Source organism: Crotalus tigris, unplaced genomic scaffold, assembly GCF_016545835.1.
Source record: "Crotalus tigris isolate CLP2741 ecotype Arizona unplaced genomic scaffold, ASM1654583v1 scf7180000024337.5909745, whole genome shotgun sequence".
Lineage (NCBI taxonomy): Eukaryota > Metazoa > Chordata > Lepidosauria > Squamata > Viperidae > Crotalus > Crotalus tigris.
This window is the reverse complement of record NW_024100507.1, coordinates 5,509,541-5,530,995: the sequence shown is the minus strand read 5'-3', so window position 1 is coordinate 5,530,995 and position 21,455 is coordinate 5,509,541. Positions and strand designations below refer to the sequence as shown.

General features: G+C 39.0%; 1 protein-coding gene across 2 annotated transcripts; it reads left to right on the top strand.

Annotated features, from left to right (window-relative positions):
* Window positions 1–879: 879 nt before the first annotated feature.
* On the top strand, window positions 880–18,809 carry ADNP2 (ADNP homeobox 2). Of its 2 annotated transcripts, XM_039325428.1 has the most exons (5): window positions 880–1,277; window positions 1,637–1,766; window positions 5,421–5,538; window positions 13,161–13,250; window positions 13,930–18,809. In XM_039325428.1, exons 3-5 carry the CDS (start codon window positions 5,431–5,433, stop codon window positions 16,858–16,860), a joined length of 3,129 nt encoding a protein of 1,042 aa, XP_039181362.1. In that variant the 5' UTR covers window positions 880–1,277; window positions 1,637–1,766; window positions 5,421–5,430; the 3' UTR covers window positions 16,861–18,809. The 2 variants fall into 2 exon arrangements, with proteins under 2 accessions (XP_039181362.1, XP_039181360.1); XM_039325426.1 differs by lacking the exon at window positions 1,637–1,766.
* Window positions 18,810–21,455: the final 2,646 nt, after the last annotated feature.

Below are 21,455 nucleotides of genomic sequence, written 5' to 3'. Positions count from 1 at the left end.
TTATATTACATTCAACAAGTAAAAACAATGGTTTGAGTTTAGATGGAAAATGGAATTTCATATTAGGCAATTTGGATTTATTTTAATTAATTATTGATTGTTCTTTGGATAGACCTTAAAAGTCCAAGAGCAAAATCATACAATTGCAATTTATTGAGCAGGTGATTTATTTACAACTGAGATTCTCCGTGAAAGTTATTTGTGATGGTATTCTCTGCTTTCATCATCCGCCATATGGCAGAAAGTAAAACTTGCCATCAATTTTTCAACATGATTTGAAATAATCTTAAGTAAATTTAACATGGCGTTACAATGGTTTTAGCTTTCTTTCTCTTTGAGGGAAATTCAAAGGATTGCATACTCTGAATTGGGAAGAAGGGTCCAGTGGTGTTTTTTTTTTTTTTTTTTGTCATAAGGAAAACACAGCCTATTGACAAGGATGGATTTCATTGGTTGTTGGATATGAAGGGGGCTTTCAAGAATACACTGATGCAAATAAACCTTCCACAACATTCTATTAACATGAACAAGATCACTGCTGCATAACCACGTGACAGAACCACATGGGATGACGTCACGTGTCACACCCTCAGTGATGACGTCACAACACAAAATCACGTTGTTCTTTTTCACTTTTTTTGTTGAAAAAGTGCCAAAGTAAGAGAGGGAAAGTTGAGGTTATAGGTAGGCAAGTGGGAGACACTCTAAAAGACTTCACAACGATCCCCCAAGGCTACACTTTTAACACTATCTTTCCTCCAGGGTTGATGCTGATGGAATTAACCAATGGGAGGTGTGGAACAAGCGTCTCCTTATTGGTCCACTGACTGATATGCAAATGAGAGAAACGTCACTTCCTGGGACAAATCGAGCGCCATTTTCCCTTTCTGGCTCTGGAAGGAGGGAGGAGCAGCCGGAGGTGGGTGGACGGGAGCGGGGGGTTTAGTGGTGGTGCGGGAAGCTGAGTCCGATATTGCACGGCCGGCTGGGCGCTGGCAACTCAATGATGCTGCTCCGCCGTCGGTGCCGGTATTGTTGAGGTGCTGAGCGCGCGCTGCAGGTCGAGACGAGGAGGCGGAGCCAGGCGGGGCGGCTGCTGCTGACTGAGGGTCCGAGTCACCGGTCCGCCCAGGCAGTAGCAGCTAGGCAGGAGGAGGAGGAGGAAGAAGAGGAGCGGCGGCGGCACCGGGCAAGGTTGCAACGCGTCCGCCCGCCTCAGGGAGTCACCATCGAGGAAGGAGCGGGCAGGCAGTAGGCGCCCCCTGCAGCCGGGACAGGTAAGTGCAACCTGCGCCGATGTAGGCAGAAGCTGACTCCGCGTCCTCTTCTCCATCCGAGGCGCGAAGCCTTGTCCCGCTTGGCGCCAAGAAGAACCTCCTCGCGGTCTCTCTTCGCGCACCTTCTCGTGGCTCGGCCGGCAGCCAGAGGCCATGCCCAGGCTTGCTTGCTGTCTTCCTGGATGCACAGAAAGGCGGTGATGCAGGGAAAGGAGGCCCGCTCCGCAAGGGATCTGCGCCCCGGTGCTGCTCGAGCCTCTGCTGCAAGTCGGAGTTCGACCCGAACTCGTTTCGCTCACGGGGCGCCAGAATCGGCCTGAAGCTTTTGGATTGCTTTTTTTTTTCTTTTTTCCCCTCAGGCGTGGGAAGCCCGCTGCCAGTATCGTTTCTGTGTAACTTAAGGGATCTCGGGACGCCCGTCAACTCTCCTGACATTTGAAATGGAGCTCCCGGTTTGGGAAAAGAAAACTTCTTACTCTATTTCTACCTGTAAGAGGAAACTAGGAAGGAGCTTTAGTGTTTTCGGTTCTAGGGATAGAATAAAATAACCTACCTATGCTGTTCAAGTGCTGGTTACTTCTTCGTAATATTTTATTGTCTACCAAAATTAGTTTATGTTTGTTGATGTGTCCATGCACATGTGTATGTGTGTGTGTGTGTAAAACTATGTAAACGTGATAAATGGGGACCTGCGTTGCATATGACAGCTCTCATCTTTACATTTCCATGCATGAATAGACAATCACGTAGCTCTGTTTCAGGGTATATTTATGCAAAATTATCCAAGTTTTGTGGTTCAGAACCGGCATTCTTCACAACTGAATTTGTAGCAGTCAAAACATAATGCATTCTCCTATTTTGTAAACTTGCAAAATCTAGCTGACTTCCTAAACAAATAAGTCTCCCAAGTTGCATGGCCTCTGGTATGGGAGAAAAAAACATGATTGTGATGACTGGGGAGATAAGTGTTGTAGTCTCACATTCTTGGAGAGCAGCTCACTGGGGAAAATTCTAAGTGACATTTAAGCCATTCGGACTATTTCAACACATCAGGTTAATAAAGTGTGATGTCAGAGTAGATCAAGAACGTTGATCATAAAGATTTCAAGATGTTCAAGAAAAGCCAGACAAACAGAAGGGCAAAGGAGGAAAAAAGGTGGGAGCTGTTCCCAGGTTACCATATATGCAAAGTGGTTCTGCAAGAAAGGCTTAATCTAGGGGTAGGTGACTGTTAAAAATATTGTAATGTTGTCCTTATACATAAAATTAGGGTTTTAGCTCGCTTGGATTTAATTCAAATATCATAAGATCTTAAGTTCAGAAATGGGAAAATTGGATCCTTATTCCTATCTCTTAGTAGTTCCAAAATGAGGAAATTTTGAGCAGGGATATATGACAATGATTAGGGCAGGAAGGCCTTAGGAGTTGAAGAAGCTTAAGAACCTCCTATAGAATGGCAATAGCAATAGCACTTAGACTTATATATCGCTTCACAGTGCTTTACGGCCCTGTCTGAGCAGTTTACAGAGTCAGCATATTGCTCCAACAATCTGGGTCCTCATTTTACTGACCTTGGAAGGATGGAAGGCTGAGTCAACCTTGAGTGGGTGAGAATTGAACTGCTGAAGCTGGCAGTTAGCAGAAGTAGCCTGCAGTACTGCATTCTAACCACCGAGCCATCACGGCAAAGAGTTATTAGGAATGAAACACCAAAGACAATGACTTAGGATAAGTGATAAATTTATAAGCTATCCTAAGCTGTAAATCTTTGGTTTACAGTTTACAGAGTTATAGATGTGTTTGTGTTTCTGTCCAGAGTTGTTCTTTTAATTAATGATCTTCAATTTTCAGGAAAAGAATTGTGCAAGATGGTATTGTAAGAGGGGTTTGAAATTGACCTCTTTAGCTCTTTCAGCTGAAGGACTAAGCAACTCAAAATGGCTTATATCCTCGGTTTTTGGAACTGTAGCTAAAACAAGATATGAGGTTCTCTCTGAACCTGTTTTCCTTGTGTAGTTACAATAATTGAAATTATTTATTCTTTTAATATTTCACATAGATCTTTACCAATGCCATAAATTAGGCACTGTGGCTAGAGGCAGCCTATAGCCCAGTGTTTCTCAACCTTGACAATTTTAAGGCATTGTCAAGGTTGAGAAACACTGCTATAGCCCTAGTGGAGGAAGTCTTGGCAAGTTAAGAATGACATAGAAAACATGGAGTCAATTCATGCTCAAAGAATTGTCTAGGGATGGGCCCTGCCTGCCCTTTTTTTAAACATGCATTTTAGGCCTTGCACAACATTTTAATGATAAATGGCAGAATTGAATTTTGACAAATACACCACCACTCTTTATCCCAGTAAGGCATTCTTATCACTGTTTACCAGTCTCTGACATCAAATGGGAAGGTTGTTTTTTTTTTACCATTTGTTTATGCAGTTTTTCAGCTATGTAATGTTTGAGGAGTTTCTTGCATGCCCAGCGTATTTCAACTCATCCAACAGCATTTCAATAGGATTTATAGATCAGAGCTTTAATTTGGTCATTACTTTGTGGATTTATTGGAATATTTAGAGTCATTGCTATGTTGCAAGGTCCAGTTTTGGTTGAGCTTTAGTCTTCTGACAGATGGTTTCTCATTATCATGAAGCATCTTGTAGTACAATGTACAATACATTGTATATCTTTTATCTTCATTGTTGAAATGAAGATCAAATCCGTTAAAAAAGTCAAAAAATTCAATACGGTTATACCTCCTTTTTCCATATGTCTGTAATTTTTAAATTACTGAGATGGTTAAAGTATACAGGTAGTCCTCAACATACAACCACAATTGAGCCCAAAGTTCCTATTGCAAATGAGACATTTGTTAAGTAAATTTTGACCCATTTTATGACATTTCTTGCCACAGTTCTTAAGTGACTCATTACCATTGATAAATTAATAACCTGGTTGTTAAGTGAATCTGGCTTCCCTATTGACTTTGCTTGTCAGAAGGTTGCAAAAGATGATCACATGACTCCAGGATGCTTCTTATCCGTTATCGGACGTTGGCGATCATGTTGACGATCCTGTTTTTATCAGCAGCCGCACAAAAAAGTGCTAAACGGTCATAAGTATGAACCAGTTGCCAAGCATCTGAATTTTGATCACATAATCATGGGGATGCTGCAAAGACTGTGACTGAAAAACAGTCATAAGTCACTTTTTTCAGTGCTGTTGTAACTTTGAACTGTCACTAAATGAACTGTTATAAGTCGAGGACTACCTGTACTGCAAAGATGACAAAATATCACAAGTATCCTCAAGTTGATCAGGTACAATAAATATGTCTTTGCGTGGGGCAACAGAAAACTTCAACAGATATTCATAAAGCATGTTTACATCATAATGCATAATGCATATAAGAAAATGGAAGGAAGGAGATACCAATTCTAGATACTGTCTGCAAGCTGTCCTCAATTCTTCCTGCTTATTTTTGTTAGGTGCCTCTAGGGAAACATAGTTCACTGCAAATTTATAACGTGGTTCACTATTGTTCCATATATGTTTAAGTTCTTAATATCTATAAGCATCCCGAGTAATTAAAAGCATGGATAGACTCATCTTTGATACCTTTAAGGATGTACCAATTTTTACTAACCATAGTTACTAGCAATTTTTTGGTGATTTTCATAACATTGAATTAAATAGACGTACCACTATATCTGAGTTAGATATCAGATGAAATATTGTCTGATATTCTCATCAGTGGACAGTCATGTCCATAGGTATATCATACCTATGATATACAGAACAATCTTGGACATGATTGTCAGCTACTGAGTCCATATTGAATCCTCAGATATACCAACTCACTGCTTTTCCAGATTGGTTTTCGTGATAGGCTCCATTTCTAAACAGTGTTCATTTTTTAATCCCCTTGTTTATGTTTAAATTACCGCAGTACCTTTTTTCCAAGAAAGAAATTAGTCTTTTCTAATTTCAGTCATTTCAGACAAAATTGTGTATTCTTCAATTCTCAAATCTTACAGTTCTTGTGGATGTTATATAGCTTCCTACCAAAGTTTATTGTTACAGTTATAATACATGTGAAATTATATTGAGAAATGTATCTCTGTTTTGTGTCTTTGTCTTTCAGGCAGTTTGACATGTTTCAAATTCCTGTGCAAAACCTTGATAATATAAGAAGATCTCGGAAGAAAGTGAAGGGTATTCTTGTGGATATTGGACTTGACAGCTGTCAAGAGTTGCTTCAGGTAAAGAAGAAAACTTTTGAAAAATGGAAGGCCTTTTATGATTGCATACATAAAATTTCTGAAATGATTTCATGAGACCCAAAATGTTTTAAAGTAAGTTCTTGTCCTGGAAAAACTAAAAGTAGGATCCTATACTTCAAATGATAGGATTGTCAAATCTTGTAATACTGTGACACTGTAAAATAATAAATGAGTTGTACAAGCTGCCCATGAATGAAATTAGTAATTTCATTGAAATTAGGATAGGTCAAAAATATATTATTAACTTATAATGATTAAATTTTAATCTATATATCAAAACTCTTTCATCAAGGGTTAGCCATGCTTTAATGGGAAAAGTAACATTTATATAGTTACTTTTACTTTTATATAAGAGGGTTACTTTTATATAGTTCTGAAAATATGGACAGACACTTTTATTCACCAAAATCAGGGGGGAAAAGGGTATTTCCTTGGCTGTAATAGGTTCTTAAACTGCTCTTTAAATGCTACAGTTTGCACTGGGATGCTCTAGTCTAAATTGTTTTTGGTGTCTTTCTAATGAATGAATTAATCCACATTGAGACAGCCTCTTTCCCTTCCTCTGTTATTCTTCCTGGTCAGGTGGTCAGAGTTTGGCATAGAAGCATTGTTCCCTCTGGTCATGACTATGCTTCCTTTTGAAACACAAAGAATGCTTAGATTTTATATAGAGCTCTGGAACTGTTAGCTTTGCATTAGTTTTTTTCCTCAAACTTACAAGACTGCTTGGAAAGGAGTAGAGAAGAGGAATCTTTATTGACTCTCTGTCCATTGACTCCACTTAGAAAAAGGTTGTCATATGGAATTATGCATGGGAAAAAGCAGAGAAGAGAGTCTAACATATTATGTATGCATATTGCAAATTAAAATATTAATGCATATTAAAATGATCTCAAAAAGTCATTTGTGTACCAAATTGAATCATCTATAAGTCATTATGTACCTTTTTTCCCCTTGGAGGTGGCAGTTTCAAACAAATAATATTATTGGATAATGTAATTGTATATACAGAGCCAGTTTGATGTAGTAGTTAAGGCACCAGTCTAGAAACAAGACTGTGAGTTCTAATATTGCCTTTGCCATGAAAGCCAGTTGAATGACTTTGGGGCAATCGCTTCCTCAGCCCAATCCACCTCACAGGATTGTTGTTGGGAAAATAGGAGGAGGAAGGAAGGTTGTTTCCTTAAGTTACTTATAAAGTAATAAAGGCAGCGTAAAAATCAAATAAATAAATATTGAGAAAGTCCAAATTCAGTAGTGAAGTCCTAGTAAAGTATTCCAAGACAGAATCCTCTCTTACAAACTGGGCTTGTATGGTATTGTTTCTATCCCTGGAAGAAAATTGCCATTCTGTTGCATGGCAAAGATTTGTCTATGTTACCGTTTCGAGTTGTAAAGCAATAGGTATATCATGAGATGCACTGGGCTCTAATTAAAGCTTTGGCTAGACTTGTCATATCCTTTAGACAAGTCTGTCAAATGCAGGAAAATCAGCAGTCCAGGCAATTCAAACAAACATAAAACTTTATTGCAAGTTTATGCTCTCTGCAAAAATATGAACTACCAACAGTCAAAGCAAATTGGTGGTTGTAGTTGTTAAGAGTCAATGGAATTCGAGGTGGGCTGGACTTAGATTTCTTGTGAGCACGAAGGGACTCGAGACTGATGATTCGTTTGACTCCTCCTCTGGGCTCAGTCTGGTGATCTACAAATCTGGTTTAGTCTGGTAAATTTTATTCAGTAGGCAACAGTGAATATTTATGTATCTGATATTTAGGATATGCTTGCTTTATGGGTTGCAGTAGTCACAACCATTTTCTTGGTTCTGTCTCTATACTGTTTCCACTCTTACTCTCTTGCTACATTTTAGCAGCAGTATTTTGATAATATATTTTTTATATATGCCTGCCCATTCCAAAGCTTCAGACGTTAAACAGCAGATTTAATGTTTTCCTTTCTTTACTGGTTCATTTATTTGGTGGAGGCTTGAAATGTTGTCAGTCTCTTGTCTAAGCATGAGGAGAAGCTATGCTACTGAGTTTGCTTTCGTTCCATATTTTTATTACATTGGAGGAATAAAATACTTTCTATGAAATGATGATAAAGACAGTACTGGCAGATATTAATGGCAATGATTTGTGGTGAATTGTTAAGAGGAAAATGAGAGAGGGAGAGGACTAACGTGGATATATGCCACAAAATGAGTACTGTATCATTATGAGGAAGCATTGACTGCATAATTTAATTTCAATGAAAAAAATAGTGAATGAGATAGAAATTCTACAAGAAACCATTAAAAACCCCCCAAAATTGGAGAAAGAGTAAAAATTAATATAACAGAAAACAACAAAATTACATACAGGATCAGAATCATCAGGATTCTGATCCTGATGATGACACCCTACCAGTGGAATTCATAATAAAGAAAAGCCACAAAATTTGTGATTAAAGATACTTTCCTTAATTTTTAGGTTTCATCCATACCTTCATGAAGATACCCTTCTAAGGCTAGATATAGGTAACCTGGCATGAGAGGAGTTTTTTTACTTTTATGTTGGCATCAGAACTTTTTTGTGGACAATTTAGGTACGTGGAAGGGAATCTTGAGGTGTGTAGTGAAGAATTCATTTTTCAAAGACCGCTTCTCCTGGAGAAGTTCTGGATCCTCAACTTTGTCTTCTCATCGTATTCTTTTAAAAAGTTGTGGTCTTGGGCAGACCATTTTTTAAAATGGTCTGTGGTTATCATCCTCTATTTGCGTGGTAGGACTTCTCTTTCTTAGGAGTTGTTTTCTCTTTGGAGGAGAACGTCTTTCTCACTTTCCAAGATGGAAACAAGGAGGGGGTTTGCCGGTCCCTAATTGAGATGCAACAGGGATGGTAAAAAGGAAGTTAGGAGGGGGGAGGCCATGGATTCAAAGCATGAGGAACTGCTTCTTTTAGAGCAGTGGTTCTCAACCTTCCTAATGCCGCGACCCTTTAATACAGTTCCTCATGTTGTGGTGACCCCCAACCATAAAATTATTTTCATTGCTACTTCATAACTGTAATTTTGCTACTGTTATGAATAGTAATGTAAATATCTGATATGCAGGGTGTATTTTCATTGTTACGAATTGAACATAATTAAAGCATAGTGATTAATCACAAAAACAATATAGCAATGCTCGCTGGAGAAGCTTACTCTTCCTTGCTCAAAAATGTTGGGAGGGAGGGAAGGGGAAGGAAGGAAGGAGAAGGAAGGAGATTGAAGGGGAAAGGAAGGAAGGAAGGAAGGAAGGAAGGAAGGAAGGAAGGAAGGAAGGAAGGAAGGAAGGAGAAGAGATTGAAGTGGAAGGGATGGAGATGGAGATGGAAGGAAGGAAGGAAGGAAGATTGAAGGGGAAAGGAAGGAGATGGAGAAGGAAGGAGATTGAAGGGGAAGGAAGGAAGGAAGGAAGGAAGGAAGGAAGGAAGGAAGGAAGGAAGGAAGGAAGGAAGGAAGGAAGGATTGAAGGGGAAGGGATGGAGATGGAGATGGAAGGAAGATTGAAGAGGAAAGGAAGGAGATGGAGAAGGAAGGAGATTGAAGGGGGAAGGAAGGAAGGAGGAGAGAGATTGAAGGGGAAGGGATGGAGATGGAAGGAAGGAAGGAAGATTGAAGGGGAAAGAAGGAGATGGAGAAGGAAGGAGATTGAGGGGGAAAGGAAGGAAGGAAGGAAGGAAGGAAGGAAGGAAGGAAGGAAGGAAGGAAGGAAGGAAGGAAGGAAGGAAGGATTGATCTTTGGAGAGTCATGTTTTTCCAGATGGTGATGAACTGCAACTCCCAGCATTCCCCACTCTTCCACAGTGCTTTTTAGGGCTGCTGGGGATAGTAGTCCAGTAAGGTCTGGAGACGCACACAGATGCCCTCCAGCAGCGAGGGAGGCGGGCCGGGTGGTACGGGGGAGGCTCCGGCGCGGTGCGGAGGCCTGGCAACCAGGAGGCATGGGAACTGGCTCGGCACCGCAGCTTAGCTCAGCCAGCAGCAACAGCAGCAGCAGCAGTGGGTTGCTAAAGCAGGGTGGGAAGAGAGGGGGCGGTGGTGGCAAGTCATGAAAGCAGCATCCAGACGTTCAGGGTGCAAACGCCTTGGATGGTTTGGCTCCCCCACCCCTTTATTTACTGATCTGCCACAAGCTCGTGCAAACAAGCCCCGAGGAGTTCTGAATGAGCGGTCGTTTAAAAAAAAAAAGCTTTAAGTAACGAGGCAGAAAGGGGAACTCGCTCACGGCTCTTTTTTTCCCTTTCTCGGCGACTGGGAAGGCAGCAGCAAGAGACGCCGTTGCACAAAGGGAGGCGGAGAGAGGGGCGAAGGGGAAAACCTCACTCAACTTTCGCCCTTATCAGATCCGGTTCCCTTCTGGTCGACCCCCACCCACCCACCCCCTTCACCTCCCGCTACAGATCGACGCTACCCCCTTGGGAGTATTTCGCCAGGCTTTTTTTTTTTTTTTTTAACCTTGGCCCTGCGCTTTTCCCAGACGGAAGCCAGGCAAGAGGACCTGAAAGACGCCGAGCAGGAGGTTCATAGCCGTGGCGACGCGGCAGTAGCTGCTCTGTGATGGGTAGCGCAGCCCCGCCATGCTGCTGAGGCGGCTGCTTTCCTGTCTGCCCAAGCTGGTTGGCAGAAATAGCCTTGAGCAGAAATTCTCACTAGTGTCTCGGTTCCTAAGACCATTGGAAATATGTGTTTTCCGATGGTCTTAGGCGACCCCTGTGATAGCATCGTTCGACCCCCAAAAGGGTCGCGACCCACAGGTTGAGAACCACTGTTTTAGAGGATCACATGACAAAATAAATCTATCTCCCACATAGCTTCTGATTCGAAATTTAGTATTGAAGGGAGCAGGAGACAGGTTGGAGACATGGCTGAGCGTGAGTATGAAGTGTGTTAATTTTGAAAACTTGCTGGGCTTGTTCTAGTACTGTAGGCTTGGGACTTTGATGAAGAACACAGATATTTAATAGAATAAATCAAGTTTACAGTTTTTTACTGTAGTTTTGTTCTTGGGTGTATATGGTTTTTTTCTTATTGTTTCTTAACTTTGAGAAGTTGGTGGAGTTCTATTAGCATCGTCTCCTATGTTTGCTTCCTTCTTTAAGGTAGTGTTTTTCATTCATGATCTTTAGATCAAGTGATCTCAGACTTATCATTTTTATCTGACAATGTGGGACAAGTCATTCTTCAATCAGACATCTTATTGAAGAAGGCTTTTACAGTAAGTTCACTTAAACCAGAGCATCGACTTTGTCTTACTTTTCAATTCATCAGGACCAATAAAGCTTATTTTATTTACTTTATATTTATAAAGCAGTTTCTTCTATTTATGCTGCTTAGCTCCATTTCTTAAAAGGACTGGTTCAACCTGCTTAGTTCAACCAGCTTTGTCTCAGCTTTGGATTGCTATATTATTACATGGGGCTTTTTTGGGTAGGCGCTAGGTCAGACCTGGGCATTTTTACAGGCCACATCCAACTCTTTGACTGTGCCTGGTAGCCCACAGTGTGTGTGTGTGTGTGTGTGTGTGTGTGTGTGTGTGTGTGAGAGAGAGAGAGAGAGAGAGAGAGAGAGAAGGCGAGTCCCAGTTTCTCATGAGGCTCCATGGGAAAATTAATTGCCAATCTGTACTCTAGGTTTTGCTGTCTCTGTTTTTCTCAATAGACTCTGCATCCAAAATATTTAACCAATCCCTTGATTTTTGTACACTGGATATTTGGGCTTGAGCAGATGCTATTTTTGAGTGGTTATGTTTCCCATAATATCATAGGCATATCCCTGTTTGTTAACTAATTACATTTTCTGATGCATGTGCGACCATGAAGGATAGATTTCTTTTTCGTGAATACCATTTGAGATCATTTGCACAATTATCAAATGTAATCATTTTCCTGCTTCAGATGCCTTTTTTCTCCTTAGGCCTATATTTTATGATTTTCCTTGCCGGTATTCTGCATTTGTAGCAGAACAGCACTTTGGTAGTGTACACTGAGGCTCGGAAAGGGCAAGGGAGAGGTACAGGCAGGCTAGCTTTAGCCAGATCATTCAAATCTAGAATGATCTCTGCAATGCTCTCTGCTTACTTTAATGTATAGATGACCATTCCAAAAAAAAAAAAAAAAATCAAACTTGACAGCCATTTGTCCGAAATGGTACAGGGTTTCATGCCTGAGCAGGGGGTTGGACTAGATGACCTCCAAGTCCCTTCCAATTATTATTATTATTATTATTATTATTATTATTATTATTATTATTATTATTATTATTATAAACTTGAATGCATGGTTCAATTAATACTTTATTAAATTTAGTTTTACTGTACACTTAGAATTGATAACAGGAAACAAAACATTGAATTCATGGAAGCATGTGCCTCTTGGAGCAACATTCCCCCAGAGATATATAGTATGATTCCCTCTCTTCAAGTGTTTTTGAATTCCCTACAGGCCTAGTTTTGTTCCCAGTACTTGGGGGGGGGGGTATTTTGGAGCACTTGTCAAATCTCTTGTGTATGTTGTTGGTGTGGTTTTTGTCTGGACATTCATATTTTATAAGTCATATATTTTGTTTCTTTTTATTTATTTATATTTTGTATTTCTAATCAGCCCATCTCCCTTAAATTTTAAATATTGTAAGCTGCTCTGAATCCTTTTGAAGTTAGGTGGCCCCAAAACCCAAGAAATTTGATTGAATTAAGCAGTGGATGGGAGAAAATTTTGCTGCTGTTGGATTGATTAGCACTGCTAAACATACTTAAGAACATGGCTATAAGATTTACTTGTACTTGCACTGTGCTATTCCCCAAACTATCAGAGGGGGTTCTGCATCAGCACAAAGAGTTTTCACCCTTGCCATCTTTAGAAGATTCAATATTTTATTACGGTGACAGATCAGAATACTATCTTCACAAGCATTTAGTACTATTAATGAGCCAACCAGCTGTCCATCCAGTTGGGCAATGCAAAAAACAGCATCCAACCAACACCCCACTTAATCCCTTCCTTCCCTTTCTTGTTCTTTCTTTTATTAATTTCTGACTGAGGACAAAAGCACTAAAGAAAGATGCAAAGCCATTTGTTTGCTTAATTTAAAAAGCAAGATAGAGTGCCCTGCCATCTTGATTTCAAAAGGAGAGAGTAAAACAGGGCAAGGTGAGAATTTTCCTCAGTAGGGATTTGCTCACCCGGTGACTTCCAGACTTTCTTCCTGCTTCATAGCTGAGCCGGAAATTTCGCTACTGAAGACCTTCAGCATTGTGAGCTTAGATTGGCATAAACCATATAAAATTCCTGATTTCAAATGAGTGGACCTACTTTAGCCAAAAGTCATTCTGAAAATCATTTAGAAAGATGAAAGCAGTTATGGTTGAGGTGGTAATGCCAATTAAGTGGAATTGTTTTTTTAATTAAAATAATAACGGTCATACATTATGCTTTTTGGTAATTGTGGTTTGCTTGGGCTGTAGGATTTGGAAAAAAAAAGTTTGGGGTATTACACCAATAATTAACTTTAAATTAAAAGTATTAAGTAACATTTTACTTTAGTTAATGGGCTATTTTCTTACCACCTTGCTTTTTTCTTAGACTCTGAAAAGTTTTGATCCAGGAGAAAAATATTTCTCTAGTACTTCATGGAATGATGTATCTCATTGGGACAATTTTGCTAAAAGAAAGGTATGTAACATAGTTATTATCATTTTCAGATTTAAATGGATTCAGATGTTCGATAACAGGGGAAGATGTTCTGAAAATAGAATAAGAAATGTTGATTGTTCTGCATTTTTTCAGTTACCTTATTTCTTTTTTATACTTTTCTTAAATTGTCAGAATTGCATGCAGAATAATTAGTTGCTTTTTCAGCATTTTGAAAACAAGTTATTACAGCTGTTATTCTGCTTTACATTTTTGTCTTAATTTGATGGACCAAAGATTTCCATTGATACATTCCTTTAATTTTCTTTTAACCATAAATGGTAATAGAAATTTGACATTTGTTTTGGTAATACTTGTGTAAACTGTATGACATAGAAGAGCATTGTTTCTTTCCTTTTATCCCCTCATTTATTTCTCTTCTTGGATTAAGCTGGAGTCCACACTGCTGGTATTGTAGTAATTTTACTGATTCTTAACAACAGCAGCAAAAAGTTTAGATTTCATCTAGCTTGGTCCTCATACTATTTGTATTAATGTTGTTTAAAACAGAGAAGAAAGCTAGATAATTATAATCTCCTGAAGAAGAGTTCATGTCCAGTTAACAAGACTGTGATGTTTTTTTGGCACTACTGCATTGACTAGTTGATACATATATTATTTGGGAATTCTACAAATGATGTCCCTTTTTCTTGTTTTTCAGAGATATAGAACAAATCCATATTGCTGCAGCTTGTGCAAATTTTCCTCAAAATTTCTTAATGGTTTCAAAAATCACCTGACCCGCTACCATGAAGATGAAATGGATCAAGAGTTAGTTGTTTCTTGTCCAGAATGTTCATTTGCTTCACATTCTAAGACAGTAGGAAAACACCTCCGAATGTTTCACTCCAAGAAGAAAATACAAAACTATAATGTGAGTGGTGGTATGAGACAATTCCGGAATGATGCAGTAAACTTTGTATGCCAGAAATGTCAATTTACTGACATGTTGTACTACAATACAAAGAAACATGTGTTGGTAAGCCATTTTCAAAATCTAATAAGCACATATTTTGAGGAGAGGCCTGATGAGACTGAGGAGAACTTTACTGATCACTACTGTAAAAAGTGTAATGCTTTTGCAAATAGCCGGGATTCTTTAATATATCATGTCTTAACATCTGAAGTACATAAAGATCTGGAGAACATATTGGGACGTGTAATTTCAGTTCAGCCTAAAAAAACAGGACAAACAAAGTCACTGCAGATTATCAATATTGCTCCCAAGCCATCAGCAATTAGTACGGTTTCACAACTGGTTCCTACCTCTGTAGGATCAAATTCTACATCACGTTTTCAACTTTCACTTCCATCAGTTAATCAGAATCAAAATACAGTACCAACGAAAGCAGTTCACAACGTGGCTGCACCTTTGAGTGTTTCAGGTAGCGCCAATAGTATGACAGCTTCGACTTCTGTTGACCAATTACACATTGCCCTTCTTTCTGGTCCTCGCCCAGCAAGTCAGAATAGTGTTGGTCTTCAGCCTGCAGTTTCCCAACCAGTCTTTGTTTCTCATCGTTTCCCCGTAAAAGAGCCAGTAAGACCCAGCGTTTTTTGCCTAAAGAAGCCCATACCAAACATAAGGAGAGCTGTTCCTCCGGGAGTCATTTCATTCACTCGACCAATCAGACCTAATCTCCTTCCTGTAGGTAATCAATCAATCAGAACTATCGGCAATCCAATTATGCCAAAGCCTGGTCCCATTCCAGTTAACAGGCCTTCATCGCCAGGGATCCTTGCTGTAAATCGGCCTATGGGGAGTGGATCTGGAATTCTTCCAGTTTCCGAAACAATTACATCGAGAGTTCTTCAGTTTAACCAGCCAGTCACACCAGGGGTTCTTCCTGTAAACCCATCAGCTACTGGACCTGGGATTGTACAGTTTAATCAGCCGGTTACACCAGAAGTTCCTCCAGTAAATCAGTCTGTTAGACCTGGAATGTCTCAGAATGCTACTTTACTTACCACTGGACCTATGCTTAGACAGTTAATTCCAACTGGCAAACAAGTTAATGGAATACCTACATACACTCTTGCACCAGTTTCTGTGACTTTGCCTGGGACACCAGGGGGTGGGGTGGCAACTGTTCCACCACCTCAGGTGCCTGTTCAGTTGATGCCATCTGGCCCAGTTGCCCAGCTGTCTCAGGGTCCTGCTACTGTGCCCTCTCCTGTTGCAGTAAGTTCTTCTACAAACCCTCTGACCAAGACTTCTCCAACCAGTTCTGCAATGAATTTAGTTCTTAAACAAGCTAAGCAGTGGAAGACTTGCCCTGTTTGTAGTGAGCTTTTCCCATCAAATGTCTATCAAGTGCACATGCAAGTGGCCCACAAATGTAGTACATCTAAGATGGAGATTACTCGTGAAGTAGACAAAGTTGCAGCCTGTGCACCTTTTCTGAGGTGGTTAAAAGATAAGACAGTGCGATGTTTTTCTTGTAAATGCTTTCTAACTCAGGCAGAGCTTGTAAAACATATTTTTATCCATGGGTTAACTTGCCTCTTCTGCACCAGTGTTTTCCATGATTTAAAATGCCTTGTGGCTCACACACGAACTGTACATAATGGAAAGAAGAAATTGCACTCAGATTATGAGGATAAAGGGTTTCAGCTTCTGAGTGATTCTGAAGATCATCTAGTATTCCCTCATTTTGACTACAGTATAACTTCAAAAGAATTTTGTGAAAGAGAAGTGCACCTTGTAGTACTTGCTGGAGTAAATTCAAGGACACTTATACCTTTGTATATCAAACTGCAACAAGAGGATGCTGAAATGAGCAGAGAAAACAAAGTTTCTACTTGCCCTTTTTGTTACGGTATTTTCACTACCACAGATGCTTATGAAATCCACTTGAAAGAGCGGCACCACATCATGCCAACTGTGCATACCATTTTGAAGTCTCCTGCTTTTAAATGTATTCACTGCTGTGGGGTGTACACTGGCAACATGTCTCTAACAGCTATAGCTGTGCATTTGCTTCGATGCCGGAGCGCTCCTAAAGATAACACGCCAGCTATGAAGATGCAGGTTGACCTTGATGAGAAGCAGGATCTACCACTTGTGAACGGGGAGAACCATGATGATGCTTCTCCTTCAGCCAAGAGGAAACAGTCTGATCATCTTTATGCTGTTTCTGTTTCAGAAGACCAAAGTGATGAGGATCCACCGTTCTTTATTATAAATAATGGTTCAGCCCAAATTCCAGTAAATGAGGTGAATTGTGTGCCTTCCAAACGACAAAAGTCTGATCCTAAAACTGAGATCAAGGGAGAGTCTTCAGTTGAAGATCTTCATGTGTTGGTGTTAAATCCAAAGCCATTCCAACAAAGCTCAAATGAAGTCCAAAAAAGATTTCTTGCAGATTATTTTCACAAGAAGCCGTATCCCAGTAAAAAAGAACTAGAATTGCTATCATCCACTCTATGTGCATGGAAAGTGGATGTTGCATCATTTTTTGGGAGAAAGAGATACTTCTGCCTAAAGGCAATAAAAAACTTTAAGCCATCTGTGCTTTTGGGCTTTAATATGTCAGAACTTAAAAATGTAAAGCACAGTTTGAATTTAAATTGTGAATTGGAGGATGTATAATTTTTTTTTTAAAAAATAGTCCTGATATCAGGCAAGCAAGATTGCATATTACATCAAAAACTATTCCACTTGCTTAGTTTTTTGTAATATTAAAATATTACTGTTCTTTGGCTACATTTGCATACAATAGTAAGTTAGAATTATAAAAAAAGATTTATCATTCACAAGCAGTTTTTACTTTGCCTGATCAGTCCTTACTTCTTTCCATCACTAACACAGACTACAATAAGAAATCAGCAGGAAGAAAAGGCTTAATGTCAAATTTAGATTCAAATTTAGACCTGGCTTTTGGCTCCCAAATGAGCTGACTTGGATGCCTATTTTGAATTCTGGTTCATTAGATGTAGAACATTCATGAACCTTAGTTTTGACATAATGTGAAAGGTTTTTGCTTTAGGTAAGCACAGGTTATTGTAGTTCTCTGACTGGTGGATGGTACCAAGGCTGAGTCATAGGGTAATGTGCTGCTCCTGAATGATAAACTAGATTTTTTAGCATCATAGCTCACTATTTTGTGTGAACACAATCAGTGCAGTGGGCGTGTTATTTCAGAATACCTGAAGTTCTAGTTCTTTTTGTTCTGTTTTGTTCCCTTGCTTATGATGTAGTTTTGTCCATGGGATTTTATACAACTGTGTAACAAATTTCTAGGTTTTTTTTTTAAAGAAAATACCAATTGTTTCTAAAAATAATAAAGTGTATAGTTTTGGTAAAATATCAAAATTGGTTAGACGATTGTAACAGTGTAAAAGAATTATCCCCTCCGTTCAAAATTAAGATGCTTGGCTCTTAATATGACCTTATCACCTTCAAAAATATTCAAATTGTCAGTGTATAGCAGTACACTGCAAAAATACAATAATATTAAAACAACTTATTTGCTCCTGTAGATACAATGGTACACATGAGAAAATTTCAAACGCTGTTTCTGAACTTCTCTTTAGTAAGAAATACTAGATCTTTATAGATATGCCATTGTTTTTCTGTAGCCTTCGTTTCCAAGTGTTGATTATGCATCTTGGATTAAATAAAGTTAGGAGATGCCTGTTCAGTTAAGATGTATTTGTCTTCAACATATATCCCCCAAATATGCTACTATAATTCTTAATTATGCCATTATCGCTAGAGAACTCTGTGAGGTGAAGCTCATGTATTTGGAAGATGTCCAGGTTGGAAAAATTGATGTAGACTAAAATGGCTGTCTAGAGCCAATTTTACTTAATGCTGTAGCTTGCTGTCAGCGTTCTAGTTTGCATTTTATTCCAGAAAGTTATAGGTATTGCATTCATGTCTGTTAATCCTTGTGCTGACAAATATTCAAGAGCAAAATTGGAAATAAGTTCTTGACACTTTGCTATATTGCTGTAAAAATTGTCTTGGAATATAGGACTAACGGCAATTTATTCAGCAATCTAGTGTAGGGATATGTTGCACTGTGACTGATACACAATCTCTTGGATTATGATAATGGCAGTATGTGAGAGAATGTTTGCATTTATAAGCTTAGGGTTATTTTTCTTCAAATGCAGAGTGAAAACTATTCTGTATAGTAGCTGATGGTTTGATACTACCTATAGATAATAATTTTGTCTAAAATTATTGAAAAGATAAGCCTGGTAGACATTTTTAAACAATGGTAAGACTAAGCCTGTGGCAGTTTTATTATTACTTTTAAAATATTATGTTTGGGCATTGGATGATTGAACAATTTCCAGATCCAGGTTAGTCTTTAGTTGCTAGTTGATATCTAGCTATGACGTGAACAGCATAACTTATTACTGCCCTATCAAAAAACATTTAGTGTGCAGACTTTATAGTGCATTTTAGTTATTAAAAATGTTTCTTATGGCAAGACTTGTTTTGATGAAACTGCATGTAAATAATTGCAATTTAAGCACTTGCATTGCAGGCTATTAGATTTCTATAAATGTCAGAGAATTGTAAGAGGGTTTACTGGTTTGGTTTCTGTTCTTTCATGAAGCCTTATATCAAGATAGAGATATTTAAATAGAATTTATTACCGTGGGAGACATAGAAACTGAAAGGTCACACCTGTGCTAGCACTGATAATTATGTAGCAGAAATGAAGGACTTGGAAGACCTGGCCACCTAGCTTCCTGGCTCTTATTTCATCTTTCAGGGTTACTGGGAGAAATATTAGATTCTGAAGTGAAGAATAACATTGTCTAACCTTATACACTATGCACAAAATAAAAGGACTGCAGCCAATTAAAGATAAGAGAGTTACCTGCTCTGGAAGATGGTAGATTCCAAGATTAAACAGGGGAGATTAAACTGCTATTTGGTCCAAATTCATGCAGTATATAGTCTTATTTTTATAAAAGGAGGATAAATATACTTATTGGGTGTCATTGCTATTGCTATTTTAATACTACTCTATAATTATTTGATTTCTTACCAACATTGGAAGTGGAGTTGTTACAATAGTAGTGCTTTTGCTTAAGACAGGGGTCCCCAACCCACGGCCCGTGGACCAGCACCGGTCCACAACATGCCAGCAACCGGGCCACACAAACAAGCAAAGCCCAATCCGTGAGATGCAGGCAGCACACAAAACCACACACCCTCCGGTCTGTGGAAAAACCTCTCTATGGACCAGTCCCTGGTACTCAAAAGGTTGGGGACCTCTAGCTTAAGAGTATGCTACATTTCATTTTAATTATTTTTATCACACATTTTATTATTTTTACAAATAAGGTGCCAAATATATCTAACACTCCTTCTTTCTCCTATTTTCCCCAAATCAACAACCCTGTGAGTGACTGGCCCAAGGTCCCCAGCTAGCTTTTATGGCAAAGGCGGGATTAGAACTCATGGTTTCCTGCTTTCTAGCACGATGACTTAATCCCTACCAAACTGGTGTTCATTTCTTTGCAAGTACTGGCTCAAGATTATGGAGGAGCAAAAATAATATAATGTATCTGTGAAGCAAAACACAGCTTTTGCATCTATGCTATACTGTAGTAATTTAGTATACTGCTTCAATGCTTAGCTAATTGGGAGCCCAACCCAGCCAGCAGCAGGTTATACAGACTGATAGTTTTGCACTATACATGTTTTTCATCATTATAGTGATAGCATCTTGTTCCTTTTCAGTGTTTTAATGAAACATCTCTGCATTAACGGCTTTAAAGCATTCCCTTGGAAGCGCTGAATATTGGTACAAAAAGGGCCCTTTTCTGAGTTTGAATAGCTATTTCATAACATGGCTGTTTCAAGGTCAGAACACTTTTGGAATGGTTAGAACATACCATTTAAAAGTAGAAACATTTTGTCCCCCCAAAATGTTTGTGGCAGTAAACTCGGGTAGGCATGAATCCTGCTTTGCAACGGCAAGGGACAGACGGTGTTTTGTGGCAGTAAACCTTGAGTAGGCTTGAATCATGCTTTGCAATGGCAAGGGACACTTGGTGTAGACCTATTCACATTGCTAGGCTGTCACAAAACAGGGTCATCGTAATTCTTCTCACTTGCCCTCTATTTTCTGATCACAGGTTCAAACTGCAGCAGCTAGTTTTTCCAGAGCAACAAAGTGAATTGTCAGTGGTTTTGATCCACTAGTGGGTATTAGCCTTTGGGAGGTCATGAGTTCAGTTTGGAGCAGCCATGTGAGAGTCAAATATTTTATTCTTCTGGAACTTCATTCATCAACTTAACATACAAAGAATGGACAACTGTCAAGATTTTCCATGCTTGTCTGCCAACACAACTTTTACATTGCACATCTAGAATATGAAATTATTCTGTAATAGTACTGCTTATGTGTTTTCTGGTGAAATATTGGGCTTGTTCCCATTCTTATCCTGTATCTTGTATTTTAAACTTACTGAAATTTCAATGTTCCGCAGTTTGATAGCATTTACTTTAAAAAAAAAAACCTATCTGGTGGAAGTTTTGAAGTTTTATATTTCTTTCCATGTGAGCTCAGCATGTTTCCTTTTAACTTTATCAAATTTTCATAGTGACAGAGTAGTCCTCCAATTGGCTGCTTCATTTCTGAATAATCATGAATTATCAAAACAGAAAAGTAGGGGAACTTACCTGGTTGCAGCATTTTTTCATTTCCTGCTTGTGACAAGTGATATTCCGTTCATTCATGGATATTTTCACTCCATCTGGCATCATATCCCTGAACCAGGTACACAATATCCTTGTTCAATTCACACTCCAGACCTTGGTCAGGAATACTAGCACCTTTCTAATTATTGGTGCTCCCTTTGGTTCTATCTTGTTGGTTGCATCCACCTCCAGTTATATATCTTGCTAGTAATTCACATAGAGGAATCCAGAGGCCACACTGAAAAATCATCTATAATGGTTTTTTTAGTGGTCATCAGTAAAATCACGACCCACTTTTCTTCCCTACATTTAGTGTACCAATTTAGGAGAGATTGAATAGTTTCTGATTTATGTGCTGACATTATTACTTTACCATATACCATATCATTAGGTGCAATGAACAGTTGCTTCTCTGTAAAAGGCTATATGGTCAGATCTGAAAATGAAATGCTTCAACTTGAACTTATACCAGGAGTAGGCAACTTTGGCTCTTTTATGACTCGTGGACTTCAACT